Here is an 18,865-nt window from a genome sequence, read left to right as displayed (position 1 = left end):
CAAATCCAGAATTCCATTCGGGATTCAGACTTTTCCATCAGGAATCCAATTGCTGAACCGAATAAAAAAAAAAATCACTTGACTTTTTGTAATACAAGCAAGGAAGCCAAAAAACTTTAACCACACACACAATGTTCAGTTCTTCGTCTCCCATGGTTTCCTAATTTGCACAAAGGATTTGATGTCCGACCAAATCCTAAATTAGTGGGTTCAGTACATGCCTAGTATTATTTCCTGTTGTACGCTAGCAGTTTTTTAAGCCTTTTACAGGGCTGGCTGGTAACAAAGCAGTTTCTCTAGGAGGGGGTATTTGATTACCTACTTCCTCCCAGAGAATTTCTCTAGACTTGAGAAATACATATAAAATTACATAAATTGCCATTTTAAATCACCTTAAAGTACAGTAACTTGAGAAATAGAGAAAATAATCACATAGTAGGAGGTAATAAATCTAAGGTATTTAAAGAGCCTAATGATGGACATATGAACATGAAACATTCACGGTGCTCTCTTTATTTTTAGCCAATATAGGTATCACTTCTACAACACTTTTTGTATTTGTTTGTTTTTTATTTGTTATTTTTGCTACTGGCTAACACAGTACCACAGTTTTTTTTTGTGCCATTCATAAGGGGAAATCACTTAAAAATATTACCATAGACAAAACACCGATATTTTCAATATTCTGCATGAAACAATGCTAATTATGCTTGATACTCCATGTAGCAATTTACTCTTATAAAGGAACTGAAGGACGCCTTCTATAGTTTCCTCTTTAAAGGGATCCTGTCATGATTTTTATGATGTCTTTATTTCTAAATTACACTGCAAATAATTCACCCTACAATATAAAATTTAATTCCGGAATCAGCAAGTGTATTTTTTTTAACTTATAATATTGGTGTGTAGGCAGCCATCTCAGGTCATTTTGCCTGGTCATGTGCTTTCAGAAAGAGCCAGCACTTTAGGATGGAACTGCTTTCTGGCAGGCTGTTGTTTCTCCTACTCAATGTAACTGAAGGTGTTGCAGTGGTACCTGGATTTTACTATTGAGTGCTGTTCTAAAATCTACCAGGCAGCTGTTATCTTGTTAGAGAGCTGCTATCTCCTTGCCTTCCCATTGTTCCGTTGTTGGGCTGCTGGGTGGGGAGAGGGAGGGGGATGATTCCACCCCAGCTTGCAGTACAGCAGTAGTGACTGAAGTTTATCAGAGCACAAGTCACATGACTTGGGGCAGCTGGGAAACTAACAATATGTCTAGCCCCATGTCAGTTTTCAAAATTAAATATAAAAAAAAAACTGCTCTTTTGAGAAATGGATTTCAGTGCAGAATTTTGCTGGAGCAGCACTATTAACTGATGCGTTTTATAAAAAAAAAAAATATTTTTTCCCATGACCGTACAGAAACTGCAGTATTTGCTTGTACAGAAAATCCCTGATTATTGCATAGTGATGTTAGTCAGCGTAACTTGATAAATGGAGTGAGCTGTGCAGGTGGGATACAGTTTATTCCACTGATGTATTTGTAAAGAATAAAATCCTAGGTTCCAATGGGTTACTAACGATTTTGTAATCTCTCTCTTGGCAGGGGGAAGTGCCACATCTTCCACTTCTCAGATATATTTGCTGCTCGGGAGTTTAAAGCCAGGATAGATTCATTCTTCTACATTCTGGGATACAATCCAGAGACAAGGTAAGCACTCCTCGTTTCATCCTGCCCCCAGCTGATGACCAGAAAGCAAGATCTTTGTCATGTCCCAGTGCTCTTATATTCCCATGCAACTAACATGCATGTGCTGCACTGAGATGTAGTTGCCTAAATTTTGTCTTTTTTTTTTTTTTTTTTTGTATCCTGCCTTCCTTTATACGTTAGCATGTTAGTTCCCATGATGGACCAGAACCAAGCAGAACACAAGAAATTATAGAAAAGTACAAACTGTATACTAGTATAGAATCTGGGAAACCCATTATCTAGAAAGGCCTGAACTGGGAACAGTTATGGGATCCGTTATCCAGAAAGCTCCAAATTATGAAAAGCCATCTCCCATAGACTCAATTTTAATCAAATCATTATTTAAAATGTTCTTTTTCTCTGTAATAAGGAAACTGTAACTGTAACAAATACAGAATTAATCCTTAATGGAGGTAAAACAATACTATTGGGTTTGTTTAATGTTAAAAACATTTTTTTCGTAGACTTAATAGCACTTAATAGTTCTGATTTTCCTTTTTCCCCAGTAATTAAAAAGAATGTACCTTGAACGTTATGGTAACTAAGCTGCATAAATACATGTGAATCAAGTAATTTGATTCATAGTGCTCTTAAGGTTTGGTGAACCAAATTATAAAAAGGTCCCTTATACAGTAAACCCCCAGGTTCTAAGCATTCCAGTTAATGCACCTGTATTCCCAAAAGTTGTTTTTTCCTCCCAATTGCATATGCAGGTTTTCACCACCTGGGGGTAGCAGATTTGCTTTGAATTCATTTCCTTGCTCTCTGTAAGCCAGGAGTCCCCGGATACTTTATTACCGCGGGGTCTACTTTTTGTCATGATTTCCCATTATGATCTGCATCCATAAAAGCATTGTTAGCATTCTGCTCCATGGAAAATATTACTTAAATATTGATTTATACCTTTGATATAAATCATTTATGAGAAAATGAATATTTAAAAAACTATTTCTTCGTAACCTTAACATAATAAATATGTGAATGAAAAGCATGAAACAGGAGGGTGAGTTAGACAAGCTGTTTGTTGACAGTGTCTTGAGATCTACTGATCACCAGCTAAAGGTCTACTGGTAGATCCTGATCTACCTTTTGGGCACCTCTGCTGTAAGCAGTGTGCAGATCTCCGTACTTGCTTGCCTATTTCACCATGAATATGTTTAGCATGAATAAATGATCATAACACTATAAGCATTTCATTTCTCCAATAAACCTTTTTTTGAGATATTAGGCCCTGATTACACTGGAGATCTTCAGTTTCAGCTGACTAGCGACTAATGACTAGTGTGCATTGCAATTCTGATTTGTTTCATTCTCAGTGGTTCAACTGAACTTTGCCCGTGACATTGCTTTGTATAGATTCCTGGAGAATAACATGTTGACAGTATATATTTAGGTAGCCATAATTACCCTGACATTTTATAATGTATATAATACTGTAAAAGGTTTGACCGTGATCTAATGTTGCATCCCAAGTGTAACATACTATTCTGTAATTGTGAGGACCAGTCCTTACCCTGGGAACTAGTTAGGAGATTATGTGCTTGACTTATACATTCAGCAGGATGAGCTGTGCTTGTACATTGTAAGCAGGGATGGGCGAATTTGACCCGTTTCGCTTCGCCAAAAATTCGCCGCCGGCGAAATGTCGCAGACGCCCATTAAAGTCTATGGGCGTCAAAAAAATTTTGTCGCGCGGCGAAATTATTTTGTCGCGCGTCTTTTTTTTTTTTGACGCACGTCTCCATACAAGTCTATGGGCGTCATTTTTTCGGCGAAACGAGGCGAAAAAATTCGCCCATCCCTAATTGTAAGCTGTATTGTGCAGGGCCCTCTTTACCTCATATATCAGTTAGTGTTTGTATGTTTGATGTTTACACTATTCCATTGTACAGCATTTAGGAATATGTTGCACATATTATCCTTATGCATTCATCACCATTTGATACATCTTGAATCCTCCATAAATGTCTGTCTGTACATCATGATGTTAGAATGAACAGAACCTGTGATATGTCACAGGTGTTACTGCTGGTTATACACAAGCACTCACTTGCTATCCCAGCACATTGTTTCTTTTTCATTCTGTATAATTATTCATGCCCCCTTGAGGCTTTTTGATTCATGAAAGAGGTAGTAATACTTCTACGAATGATTGATGCCAGTGAATGATAAGGTAAAACCTCTTGGTTATTAGGGCAGATATAGACTATAGAAAAATATATATATACCAAGAAATACAATGGAAGATCATTGCCATAATGTTTCAGCAAATGTCCAGTACTGCTAATGCAAACTTGTTCTAGTTGTTATGCTGATGTTACCTGAAAATAAGAATGCATTAGGCACATTGCCAGGTTAAAATCTTTACTTTTTGTACTGTGCTTTTTATGAGCATTCCACACTATTTCCTCTTTGCCATTTCTTAATTCTGCAGTTTTTTCTAACTAGAACATTAGCTGCACTGGGTTTCTATGATCTCTTTAAGTTTTTGTGAATTTCTTCCTGCCCTGCATAAAGACTGGTTTTTCGTGAAGCTAGCCAGGGGGTGGCTGAACTGCGTGAGCATTATGGGCTTATGTTAAGGTAAATAGATTTTAAATTCCACTTAGAGGATAAGTCTATTTATTTTAAAATCCCTATAAACACGCTTAACAGCCCCCAAAATGGCAGTTGTGTTCAGAATAATAGCAGTCTGACATTACTAACCAGATCACTGTTGTAGGTAGAAATTCTATTCTACATGGCAAATAATTTACTAGTAGGTGTAGTAGAATAGAAAATCAACAGACCCAACAGTCATGACATGCATGCTGCTCATTCTGTGTAATGGAAACATTCATTGAGGCTTGTTCAAAATAATAGCAGTGTTCCAAATAATAGTAAGTGGAGTTCAATGCCCCTTATTAAAGGAAGGGAGGCAGCAGATGTTGTGCAGGCTGGTTTATAGTACATTTTTCTCTGAGTAAAATGGGTCTTTCCAGACATAGTTCAGCGTACTTTGATTAGAAAGTGCTGAATATGATAGGCTGCTCAGCTAAAATGATCTCAAATTCTTTAAAATTGCAACCAAAACCTGAAAGACATGGAAGAAAATGGAAAACTGCCGTTTGAATGGATAGAAGAATAGCCAAAATGACAAATACTATGATCAGCTCCAGGAAGATGAAAGAGGGTATAAAGTTAACTGTGAGTACTGTTACAATTAAAAGACACCTATGTGAAACCAAGCTGTGGGCATGAAGCCCCTTAAAGTTTTCAAAATAACACATTAAAGGGGTTGTTCACATTCAAACAACTAGTTGTTTTCCAATAGATCCCCAGAAACAACAACTTTTTCCAATCACTTTATATGTGTCACTGTTTTTCTAATATTGAAGTATAAAGTGTCTTTTTGCCTTCTAAAGCAGCTCTGGGAGGGAGTCGCCGACCCTGTAAACTGTTCTAAATTTAGCGGATACTTTTTTGTCCCTGCTGAGCAGAATTTCTGGGTTTCATTACAGGCAGCTGTTAGAATTGATACAAATACTCCAGAGATACTGCTGAGAAATATATCAACTAAATGTTGCAAAATTGTAACAGTTTAGAGTCTGCACCTGAATTACTGAGCTGCCAGACACAAACACCAGAGACAGGGACATTAAACTTTAAACTTAGATTTTGGAAAAACAGTAAAAAAAAAATAATGGAAAGTAATTTATTTCTGGTAAACAATCTGAAAACAACTAAACTGAAAAAAAGTGTTTGAAAGGTGAATAAACCCCTGTAACTGGCCTAAAGAGAAATGGTGCACCATTTTGTGGACTGATGAAAGCAAGATTGTTCTAATTTGGATCTTTAGTAGAAAACAATATAAACATTAAATAAACCCAATAGGCTGGTTTTGCTTTCAATAAGGATTAATTATAACTTTGTTTGGATCAAGAAGAAGGTACTGTTTTATTATTACAGAAAAAAAATCATTTAAAAAAAAATTGGATTACAGAAAAGAGGAAATGATCAAATTGTATTATTTGGATAAAATGGATTCCCAAACCTTAATCCAATAGAAAACTTGTGGGATGGATCTTCAATATACTTTAGTTAAAAAATGTGTACCGTAAACCTGACTGTATGCAGTGAAATTCTCTCTTCATTTACTTGCTCTGACTGCTGCAGATATTAAACTTCAGATGGTCCCTTACTGCTCTGCAGGGAAAGGATCATACTTTCAAAAGGCATTAGGGGAGGGACTTCCCAGAAACTTCTGATAGGTGTCATACATGCATGTGCCAGATTGCAGCAAACAGAGCCAAACACCACTGGATTCATCTGCAACAGGTCCCACATTCAAACTGCATAGTGTCCACCAATAAATGTATTCCCCCTGCATCATTCAGCTGCTAAGCACCAGTCAGACTCAGATAAAAAAGGGAGGTTGCTGGCCCAGCCATTTACACTTATTGGGGGGCTTCACAAAAGTGGAGGAAGCATATTTTTGATGTAAAAGTGGTGTTAAAACTGTTGTAAATAAAATCCCTGTACCGACACTTTTCATATTCTGGCGACAGAACAGATTACAGACACTTTTGCGAAACAACAAAAATGGAGAAGAAAACATTTTAACGACATTCTCTCCTAACATTTTTAAAATGGAGTAAAGCTCAGTGTAACTCTTCCACCTGTCCTCCATTCTGCATTGTTTCCTTCAGTCTTCATTCACCCCACTTTTAGGTGCAGAATTGTGGACTAATTAACATATCCATGTGAATTAGTCGGGGTACAAGCCCTGTTTTACATAAAAGTGCTTCATTGCCAACATGAAACATTTTTTACCTTACGTTTGCATCATTTTGCTAATTATTATTTTGCTAATTTATATATATATATATATATATATATATATATATATATATATATATATATATATATATATATATATATATATATATATATATATATATATATATATATATATATATATATATATATTGTAGAACTTTATTTTAAGCTAAAGTAAAGCTACCCTGGCAAATCTTCATTGTTGTACCAGTACACAGCCTCCCATCATGCCCAGAACTACAGAGTTTTGTCCCCAATTTAAGCTATGTCACTTCTGTTCCAACATCCACCTTGCTAATCATTGAGCAGCCCATACAAACTGGAAACATAATCTGGGATCTTGGGCTATGCCCACAGATAAATAATGGGAATGGATATGTGAAAAGCGTACGTTCCAACGTAATTTGCTTTCAAAATAGCAGGGAATCTCTTCTCTGAAGGGCACAACCATTAGTACGAGGAAATGTACAGTGAGTGTCACCTGATAACAGACTGACAGGTTTAAGAACAGACAAGACAAATTCAGAAAAAATTATGGAAAAATGTAGTTTGAAATGTTATGTGAAAGACAAAATCTGGAAACTCTTCTGTTTAAAAGACAAAATCACAGAAGTAGAGATAGAGGCTTGTGAATATGGAGGAAAATCTGACAATTGTATCTCCACGTTTATTTTGTCTCAATATCACCACTTTTGTGAATTTCCCTAACTTTGAGTTCCAAAGATTTAAAAGTAAATTAAATATTAAAATTAAAATTAATCTACCATTAGGTTCCTTCTGCATTGTGATTGGTCAAATGTGAGTTTTAGTTAATTATAATCACTGTGTAACAAATTGATAAATACATAGTGAAGCAATACACATTGAGACACATGATTTAAAAAAAAAACAATGTGTAATAATTTAAAGGGATTCTGTCATTATTTTTATGGTGCAGTTTTTATTTCTAAATTACACTGTTTACACTGCAAATAATTCACTTTACAATAAAAAATGTCATTCCTGAACCAGCAAGTGTGTTTTTTTTTTTTTTTTTGTAATATTGGTATGTAGGAAGCCATCTCGGGTCATTTTGCCTGGTCATGTGCTTTCAGACAAAGCCAGCACTTTATTATGGAACTGCTTTCTGGCAGGCTGTTGTTTCTCCTACTCAATGTAACTGAAGGTGTTGCAGTGGTACCTGGATTTTACTATTGAGTTCTGTTCTTAGATCTACCAGGCAGCTGTTGTGTTCTTGTGTTAGGAATCTATCTGGTTACCTTCCCATTGCTGATGGGCTGCTGGGGAGGAGGTGATAACAATCCAACTTGCAGTAAAGAGTGACTGAAGTGCATCAGAGCACAAGTCACGTGACTAGGGGCAGCTGCGAAATATGTCTAGCCCCATGTCAGATTTCAAAATTAATATAAAAAATAAATCTGTTTGCTCTTTTTAGAAATAGATTTCAGTGCAGAATTCTGCTGAGCAGCACTATTAACTGATGCATTTTGAAAAAAGACATGTTTTCCCATGACAGTATCCCTTTAAGTTTGTAGTGAATAGCAGACTCTACAGGGAATGGAAGTCACAAAGTGGATTCCATGTAAACAGAAGGACTTTCACTAAGAAACTAGAAAATATGTCTTATTTGCATAATACTTCTGGTAATGTGGATCCCTGCCGTGCCTTATTTCCGTGTCTTATTAACAAGAAGTCTGAGGCGGAGAAGTTATGGCAATGGGATCCCAGCTGATTTGTTACCTCTAGTGCAGGTGTGTTTTCCACAGAGCCGTGTTCATGTATGTGTGTGTGTCTCTGACATTGCCATTTACGCCTCAGCAGGCGGCAGCAGCAGCATTGACAGCCCAAGGCATCGTTGCTCAGAGAATCCCTGTGTGGGGCCCCTGCTCTTTCCTCACACAAGCTTAGTATGCCAGAGAGAGAGGTGCTAGCAGAGGCTGTGTACTCTGCTTTATTTACGGAAACAGCAGGGTTGAGATTGATTGCGTTGTAGGAAGGTCTGTGGCTAAGACGAGGAAGGAGGGGTGGGGGGAGTGGATGAGAAATAAGCAGGAGGGGGTCACAGCACATGCTCAGTGCCTTTAGTCTGAGGGGGGAAGTTTTCAGCGCTGTGCGTGGAGGCTGAGGTCATAGCACAAGCTCAGTGAAAGCTCTCTGAGGTTTCTGACTGCATGTGCCACCATTTTGAGTAGTTAGAGTAAGAAAAGGGGAGAGTTTAAAGCAGGAACTGCAGGCTGAGAGATCCAGGCAGAGCCAGCAGCGCCTGTGCTAGTGATGGATGACCTCTTCAGCCCCTGCAGGTAGGAACTGACATCTGGCCTCCCGCACTGCTGCTTCTGCTGCTGCAAGCTTGTCACATATTTACTCATGGACTATATTTTCCTCCTGTTCAATTAATATTGCATGTCGATGCCAAGCCGTGAGGCGTGTGTGCTGCAGCAGCTCTTATGCATGCTTACCTTTCAGCAGCAGCAGCAGCCCAGAGCAACCGGCATCTCTGCGCTCTGCTTTCTCTCGCTTTCCTCACTCCTCCATTTGACGCTGTGTTAACCTCTTGCACTTATCAGGGGCCTCCCACTTTGGGGGCCACACAACTTAATAAAATGTATTTGTCCTAAAAGTCAGCCCGGTGTCTTCTAAAGCCAACACGGCTAGTGATGTGGCTCCTTGGCTTAATGTTTTGGGCCTGCAGTGACTGTTTAGATAATGTTTTCAGGAGGGCTGGAGTTGGGAAGCCATTGGCTGCTTAGTTCTGTGGGTGGAACTTTTGTTTTGATTGAGAAGTCTACGTCCCCAGGCTAATGACTGATAATGTGGTGGAAGCAAGTCATTCCGGAGTCCCATAACTGCTATTTACCTGTCTGTCAGTGGGCCTGCCATTTCTCTCTGCACCCCAGGGCATCATCACCATTAAATATATTCTTTTATAAATGTAGGGTATCTTTCTGAATCCTATAATAACTGCAAGCTTAGAGAACTTTAAGTTGTGTAATTTATTGCTCTGTATGGTGTTTCTTTGCAGTATTTATGTGTTTTCGAGAACATTAAGGACCATATGTTATACATTTCTGTCATTCATACTTACATTTATAAGTTAAAGCAAATTTATTGAGTACTGTGATGGTTTTTATCTGTGTCGCTGGTGCTGGGAGATGTAGTTTGCAAGACTCAAGAGCCATTCTATTTTGTGCTGCAGAGTAGAAGATGTTATTGTGCATGATGATAATGATGTACAAGAATTTATGGGTTACTGCCATTTTTATTTTGATAATTTATGTATTTATTTATAAAGATTCTTATTTGCAGAACCTCTTTTTTAGTATTAGAATGATAAAAATGTTGCTCTGTTTCAAAAGCTGTAAAAAAAAAAAAAAAAAAACCCTTAAAAGTTGCTTCTTCAGATAGATATGTAAACACAGGCATTTCCATGTACACACATGAAATCTGTTATTTTGTATGCATGCTTCATAATTTGGATCACCATATTTTAAGGCTACTAAAATCATAAAACCCAGTTGAATTATTTTGCTACCAACATGGATTTACACTAGCTTAGTTACCATCAAGTGCAAAGTACAGCTGTCCTATAGAGAAAAATATAAAAATATATATATAAGACTGTGGGATATGGTGCTCCAGTATTTCAGAACTTTCACGATAATAGATCCTGTACCTGTAAATACTTTTTTCCTATTTTATTGCCATGTGTAATAATAAAAAGGTCCAATTACTGTAGTAAATTAATCAGAAGTTTGTTTTTCGTGCCAGAAGAAACTCTGGCAGTGAAACAATCAGGTTATTGGGGGCATTTGTGATACTCCTTTTGACCACAGCTAAATAATTCCTATTGCTTATTGGTGCACATACAAAGTAGAACTAAGCTGTGTCACTTTTGTCTAGTATTGTGCTGAGTTGTATCATTGTATGTAGGAAGGAATTATTGACATTCAGCAGCTTCTGCTGAGTCTGTGTGGCAATTGCACCCCTATTCCTCTCTGCATGAAAAGTATATGTGTTGGGACTGCATGTTGCTTGTCTGATTGGTAGTCCAGTACCATGTCACTCATTTATCTTGTTTGTATTCCTGACGGATATGTTGCTGGGATCTTGTACCTGTGTTTCATCTGTTGCTGAATAAAACTGTAACATGTAGGTATGGAATCTGTTATACAGAATGCGTGTAACCTGAGGTATTCGGGATGAGGGTTTTTACAGTAATTCAGATCTCCATACATTGTCTGCTAACAAAAAAAATTAAATCAAGATAAATTTGACACCAGTATAGATTCATGCAGCTTAGCTAGGTTCTGGTACATGGTACCATTTTATTATTGCAGAGCAAAAATATATTGTTTTTTTAAAAAAAAAAGTCTTTATAGGAGATGGCCTTCCCTTAATGCAGAGCTTTCCGGATAATGGGTTTCTGGCAAAGGGGTCCCATACCTGTATAATCAGTGTTTACTAGACATAAACTGAATTCCAAAATAGTAGTTTTTGTGAAAGTTTGGCTATAGCCTATAGCTATTGTTTTTGAAAGAATAAACTGTAGCATTCATTGTGTAGAGCTTTTAAAGTCACAGATTAGTCAGTTCAGTTTGTCCCAGTAGAGTTTACAAAATATTTCAATCCCTATCATAGTAATTCCCACTGTGGTCTGTTTTATTTGGAGCCATTTAACCTAACCTGCTTGTATGATTTTGGAATGTGGTAGGCAACTGGAGTTTTGGGGAGAATATGTAAACTTGCAACACTTGTTTTGGCCAGCTTCTTCAGAAAGTGCTGGAATTTAGTCAAATCATGAAATCTGGATGTGGTGCATTTTTTTTTGTACAGTACTTATTATTTGTTTGTATGTTCATCTATCTGATAGATATTCAAATGATTTTTCCAGTGTATTACCATTATAAAATATACAGAGCCCATTTGAGTGGGTCTGCCTATGAGCAGTCATTGAGGGGGGTATGAAGAGGAGACACACTTTTTCTTCAGTAAAATAGTTTAGCTGCAGATTGCAGTAGTGTTCAAATTAAAGTTCTTTATTTGTTTAAGCTTTTGTGATCATATAGATATGGTTTTACTTAAACACGTGCTCATGTAAGCACAACTCATGCATTGACCCAAATTGTCCCCCACAGGCCCAATGAATAACTGGCATTTTACAGTATCTATATCTAGAACCTTTTTCAAGACCTTGATACAGGTCTTAGATGTGGACTAAAAAGCTGTCCTGTTTCCTTTTTAACAATGCAAAATGAAAGTTACGTTTATTCATAAAGTGAAGCCCCAAGACAATATGATGAGTACTATAATATGAAATGGATAAATGTTTGTCCTGAATAGGATTGCTGGTCCTTGGATGTGGTTATGTGTGCATTTTTGATTTTCTACCTCAAAATCAGCAAGTGCTGGCAATAAGGAGATGGGATTTGGATTTGGTGGGGTTGGTATCAGGTCTGTTGTCCCAGATGAGCAAGCCCAGGGACCCGTTATCCAGAACGTTCCGAATTAGTCATCTCCCATAGACTCCATTTTATCCTAATAATCAAAATGTTTAAAAGAAATTACTTCCCTTTTCTCTATAATATTATAACAGTACTTTGAATTGATCCAAATGAAGAGATAATTAATCTTTATTGGAGGCAAAACCAGCCTATTTGATTTATTTAATGTTTAAATTATTTTTTAGTAGTCTTGAGGTATGAAGGTCCAAATTACAGAAAGATCCGTTACCCGGAAAGCCCCAGGTCCCGTGCAGTCTGGATAACAGATCCCATACCTGTACTATTAAATTAAGTCCATCAATAGGTGCTGTAGGACTATTTATTTTTTGGTAGCATTTATATATCTTTTAAATTGTAAGCTCTTGTATAGTTAATTGCATAGTTAATTGGTTGGCGGTTTTTTATTCTTGTACATTTATTGTACATTGCTGCTGAGTATGTAAACATTTTATAAATGTGCCAATAGTAAAAATGTGTATCTTTATATAGACTGGCAATTATATACTATCCATTTATATTAATATTTGTGTAGCGCACTTTAAAATGACTACGACTACATCTGTGCATTTGTTTTAAGGCTGGTATAAGATGCCGGAGAGGATTGTCTGCTAGAAACCAATCAGGTTGCAGTGAATTTGTTTGAAGAAAAGAAACCATGTGACAGTAGATTGACCAATAGTCGTTATGATTTTCCTTGCATATTTATGTTAGAGGCTTTGTATATTTAGGGAGCACAGCTATATAAGACATTCATTTATAAGGCTGTGTAACTGTATAAGGTATCCACAGTGAAGGAGGTGGTGTTCCATTCTATTTGTGCCTGACTAATGGCAGTATCAGACTATATGCCTTGCTCCTTCCCTGCCATTTCACATTCACTTTCCTAGCCGCTCTGTCCAGTGCCTGTTTACCTCAATGAGCACTGCGTTTCTATAGTAACCGGCTTTTTACAAAGGGAAGATCTTGTCATTTTATGTAATTCGCCGCAGCTGAAGAGGGCCGAAATATTACGTTGTTTCTATGGTAACTGCTTTGATAGATCACTTTCCTTTTGTGCCTTTTTTAAAGCAGAAATGATGGTGTACCAGCTTCTGAAATTAACTCTTTCTTATCTCAATATGTTGGATTTGAGCACGCAATGAAGCAGGAGAGCGCAAGAACACTTGCAGGATATACGTGTGGCTGTCTCCTGCAAATAAATGTATTTGAACAGAGAAATGCGATTTATTGTTATAGACTGAATACATGGATAGGTTGCTCTTACATTGCTCTTCATATTGCAAGTTCACTACCAGGAAATGGATTAGACACCTTAAAGGGAGAGTGCAGAATTTGTGAACGTCTTTCAGAAGTAATATTTTATGTCAGGAATATCTTATGTGTTAAAGTTTCTTAATGGATAGATAAGGGTTAATAATAAAGGTACTCGTTGGTTGGTTAACCTTATCCTAGCCATTAGATTAAACAAACAAACTCAGCCAGCAAGATAAAGACTGGATGGGACAAACTATTTCTACCATCCCTTATCTAAATGCTAGTATCTTATATATACAGTACTTGTGTTCCTCCTTCTACGTGTGGTAGTCCCAGTGTTGCTCCCCTTCATCACCTTTTCTGCCCTGTCTTGGAACATTGGATGGGGGTGAGATCACTAGTACAGAAAAGGCAATTGCACACTTCATTATACTAAAAACAGCTACATTTCTTGTCAGTCCCAATTTTGACATCTCAGCTGGCACTCCTGGGTTTCTTACTGAAATATCCCAAGTTTCTCTTTGATCTCCTGCACCAGAAAAAAAATACAACGTTTCTGAAACTTAATTAAAATAAGAGGCTTTTTAGCAGAGAGCCCAGAACACTAAACACCTGCACTTAGATACATTTGTAACTTTTTAAGATGAGCAAAAAAAAAAAAGCCAATTAAGATAAGCAAGTCTCAAAGTGAATGTTTTCAAACTCCCAGCTCAGCAGTGGGGGTCCACATGTTGGATATTCATGTTTTGTTTGTAATTTTACATTGTTGAATGATTTCTGCCTCTTAAAATAACACTGACATAATCCATGTTGTAACATGAACTTATCCCTTTTAAATGTTTCCTGACAATACTTCTAAGTACTTCAAAACATCTTACCACACCTTCCCTTTTGTTACCTGTGATGGACACTGCTTTATTCATAGCATCTGCAGCAGTAATACCAGGCTTTATGGCAGGCCAAAGACCCAATATGATACAGAACTTTAATTGTGTTTAATTTTTCACAGCAGCGCAAGGAACAGTTCAGTGTAAAAATAAAAACTGGTTAAATAGACAGGCTGTGCAAAATAAAAAATGTTTCTAATATAGTTAGCCAAAAATGTAATGTATAAAGGCTGGAGTGACTGGATGTATACCAGAACACTACTTCCTGCTTTTCAGCTCTTTAACTCTGCGGTAGTCAGCGACTTGAAGAGGCCACATGGGACATAACTGTTCAGTGAGTTTGCAATTGATCCTTAGCATGCAGCTCAGATTTAAAAGCAAACAGTTATGACCCATTTGCCCTCCCTCAAATTGGTTACTGCCTGGTAATCAATCAGTGGAAGCCAAGAGAGCTGCAAAGCAGGAAGTAGTGTTCTGGCTATAATGTTAGACATTCAGTCACTCCAGCCTTTATACATTCCATTTTAGGTTAACTAACTATATTAGAAACATATTTTATTTTGCACAGCCTATCTATTTACACAGTTTTTGTTTTTATACTGAACAATTCCTTTAAATTTAGGCCTCATGCAGACGGAGCATAGACTTTCCGATAAGTCAAATATCTTTAATGTGTGTCTGGTAATTAAGTGAATTTTACTGATCAAATGCAAGGTAGTGCAAAAATCATCCAACCATCCAGTTCTCCAACATTACTGTGAAATTCTTTGATCGCATCTATCAACATGCAGTCACACCCTGTGTTCTAGCAAGAGTTGCCACATTGCTGTATTTTACTACCCTGGCTTGTAAAATCATACTTGATGCCAGTTATTAATATGGAGCAACAATAAAAGAAAGGCCAGTATTTTCTTTATATTTTCAGAAAAAGGGACAATCATAGCTTTGGCACACAGAAGTTGTTATCCAAATGTATATAACAAACCTCTCCACTCTGGCCCTAAAGGAATCATCCTGTTGAAATGTGTATCTTTGTGTCCTTCCTCTGTCTTGGACACACTGTTGTTTCTCTCTTTTGCTCAGTTAACAATTCTAAAAATTGAATCCAATTGTTTTTCAGGAGGCTAAACAGCACCCAGGGTGAAATAAGAGTTGGACCCAGCCATCAGGTACAAACCTTTCGACTTTTAATATTTTATAATGTGAAACTCTAAGAAATGTCTTTTGATACGCAAGAAGTTACTGTTCAGCCACTACCTGTTTGTGTCACAAGGCCAGTTTATTGGTTACTATGCTACATGATAATAGCAACCACATAACAGTTTCAATACAAGGTATAGGGTAGTATAGAGCAAAAATCGAGAGCTGGGGCCATATTTATGAATGTGAGTGTTTATTATTCACCAAATAGTGTAAAATTAAGTAATTGTTTATAAAGCCTCTTTATCTCTTGTATTGGTTATTGGCTGTTTTTGTTTATTATCCTTTGTTAAATATATACACCTATAATTAAAATAACAATTTTGTGTTTTTCATATTAACGTGTAGCCTGCCACCTTGCCTGTATTTACACCACAAAAATACACTGGAGTTAATGGGGGTGGGCTTGCAGAAGTCTAATAAAGTAGCACGGATACCATTAAAGTTAGTAAAGCTGCTTAAAGGAGAAATCAACCTGTTCTGAAAAAACCCTGTACCCCCCCAACCCAGGTAGACTCCTTCCTCCCCCCAGGCTAACTACCCCACCCCCCAGGGAGATGCCCCATACTCCATACTAACCCCTTGCCATAGATTATTCCAGCGAAGTTCCACGCGTCCATCTTCTGCGTCCTCTGTAAGCTGACTGCAAGATCGGTATTTCTGCGCATGCGCAGTTGGAGCAGTTTGCCGGTTTACGCAACTGCGCATGTGCGGAATTTCACGGGAATTGCCGATCTCGCAGTCCGATTACCGAGGATGCAGAAGATGGATGCGTGGAACTTCTCTGAAAGAATCTGCGGCGAGGGTTAAAGTATTGAGTATGGGGCATCTCCCTGGAGGGAGGGGGGTCTACATGGGGTGGGGGGTACGGGTTTATTTCAGAACAGGTTGAATTCTCCTTTAAGAATCCAGGTCTGAAGTAATGTGGTTTTATTAGCACTTCTGGTTTCTACAAAACATAGCTAACCTTGCACCATTTGCTACACAAGTTTTTTCATGCAAGGATTCACAAATGCTTCAAAGCTTTATACAATGGGACTTATTTAACAAAACTGGGAAAATATCCCACAGCAACCTATTAACATATTGTTTTTTGGGTTTTTTTTTTACAAGCTACAGGTAGAACAATGAAAGAGGCCAAAGATAAAGAATTCTGATAAGTTTGTGAGGCCCAAGTGTTGATAAATGAGCCTCACAAAAATTTAACATTGACATTTGTTTATAAATATGGCCCATGGTTACACATTTTACACTCTGCATTGAAACTAACATTTAATTAGTCCTGTTGTATTTATTGATAGTTCCCTTAAGATCCTGGATAAGAATTTGAAACTGGTTTCCTAAGTCCACATGAAAGATTGACTTATGGTTCCATTTTATCATCTTATCCAGATGTCTAATTTCCCTTTTAATCTGTTTGATCATATGCTTTTGTGTTTAATCATAATACAATGCACCTTGTATGTATACTCGTATAGTAACTTAAGGACTCCTTCGTGGTAGCAATGTTATACATCCTTTTTATTTTAGAATAGGCTTGTAGCTATACTAAGTAATAGTTTTACTATTATCCAGTATCTAGGTCTTCCCAGCCACAAACAATTTATTATAGATTTTCTGGATCATCATCACACATTATCATACAGAAAGTCTTCTATTAAATTTAGGTGTTAAATCATCGCTGAAGGCATCTGCACCTCTGACTCGTAATTGGCTGCTTCCAAATAAATATTGCCTTTTTAAGTTTGATTTGGATTGCTTCTATAAGAAGTAATTAGAGAGGCTGGGAGCTGTTCCTCATGAAGTGCTCTCCATCCTCGCTGCTAATATAACTGCCAATGACTAAAGCTTCTAATTAGGTCTCCTGACACAGAGAAATATCTGTGTAATGAAAGCATCTTCTCCCTCAAGCTGTGTCTGTTTCCACATTTCTTACTTTGTTAAATTTGGTGACTTTCATTTAAGAAGCAGAGACCCTAAACCCTGCAGTTTTGCCCCAAGCCTATGGAGATGTCTGTGTGTACTGGCCAAAGCATTACTACTCTAACCTTTCTTTAAAATAATATCCATGTTTTGGCCAATAGCAACTGTGATTAGGCATTTAGCCCTATCCCTTTATGTAGATTGAAAAATACTTTAGATTATGTTTATTGCGTATCTGCAACAAATAATGGGTATCTCCTGTAAATATGGCACCCTGATACAAATACTGTCTAAAAGCCCTATGTAAAGATTAATGAAAGTAAAAACAAAACTTATTTTTAGAATAAAGGGGATCTATAGCGAAAATAAAATTCTCTTAATGGATAGTTGAGGTGGAAATATTAAAATCCTCAAATATATTTCTTTAGCAGAAATGCTTACTTTTTTTGGAAATAGATATATTATGACATGCAACAAGGGTGCTTTCTCAGTTCAAGCTACTGCTGAATGGGCGTGGCTACTCACTAGCTATGATGTCACTTGGCAAAAAACAAAGTCCCACCCTCCTCCATGCTGAATAGCATCCTCACAGCAACTGTTAAGGTGGCCATAGACGCAAAGATCTGCTCGTTTGGCGACATCGGCAAACGAGCCGATCTTTCCCCGATATGCCACTAACGGGCATGGGTATATCGGGGGGTAATCTGAACGTTCGGCCCTATGGACGAACGATCGGATTACGATGAGAGCGCAATGGGCTCCTGCTGTCGGTCGGGCAAAATCAAACCTGTCCGATCGACCAAACAACCAATCTCTGCCGGACGAAAAATGTCGGGACTCTCCACACACTGTCCGAAAATCGTACGAATCCTCGATTCCTACGGTAGGATCTTTGAGTCTATGGCCACCTTTACTCTGGAAGATTCTTGTGAGAAGAGTAGGCCTTTCAGGTCTGTATATTATCCCAGTCAAGTACAGTAGAGTGAGTAGGGGAGGCAAAGTATGGAACACATAAGCAGAGTATGGCACACACAGGCAGAATAGGGCACACTCGGGCAGAGTAGGCACATACAGGCAGAGTAAGGCACAGGCAGGGCACACACTTTGTAGAGTAGGACACACACAAGCAGTGTACGTATACACGTACAATATGTAACGTTTACCTAAGCATGTGGCAAATAGCCACCCCATTTGAGCTATCAGTTCTGTAATTCAGATACTGCAAAATCAACAAAGGTAGATACACCCCAGAAAACCATACATTTTTGTACACATTCCCCTGAATCCAAATTGGGTATTCATGTCTTTCTACTCCAAAGCACCAAGCCACAAACCTTTCCTAAATTTGGTGATTTTGGTGACTTTTCCAAAAATCACCTCAAAACTTCCACACTGCCGCATCGTATGTCCCACTTCTATTGAGTATCATGATAAATCTCCCCAAATGTGAAAGCCTGGGGTCCTCTGAACAGTTTGATGTCCAATATTTATAGGTGTACCTAAGCAGGTGACATATAGGGGCCCCAAAATGAAGACCCCCCATATGTTCT

At 37.7% G+C, this 18,865-nt stretch overlaps 1 protein-coding gene across 7 annotated transcripts in view; it reads left to right on the top strand.

The window, feature by feature from the left end:
• Positions 1-18,865, top strand: part of rere.S (arginine-glutamic acid dipeptide repeats S homeolog) — a 234,731-nt gene that overhangs the window by 173,332 nt on the left and 42,534 nt on the right. For 6 of the 7 annotated variants that reach the window (XM_018226743.2, XM_018226741.2, XM_018226742.2 and 3 more), the window contains 2 exon segments: positions 1,589-1,693; positions 15,313-15,361. In XM_018226743.2, coding sequence (XP_018082232.1) covers positions 1,589-1,693; positions 15,313-15,361 — 154 coding nt within the window. 7 annotated transcript variants of the gene reach the window in all.

Source organism: Xenopus laevis, chromosome 7S, assembly GCF_017654675.1.
Source record: "Xenopus laevis strain J_2021 chromosome 7S, Xenopus_laevis_v10.1, whole genome shotgun sequence".
Taxonomy (NCBI): domain Eukaryota; kingdom Metazoa; phylum Chordata; class Amphibia; order Anura; family Pipidae; genus Xenopus; species Xenopus laevis.
Note: the sequence above shows the minus strand (reverse complement) of the source record. Positions and strands in the feature narration are given on the sequence as shown.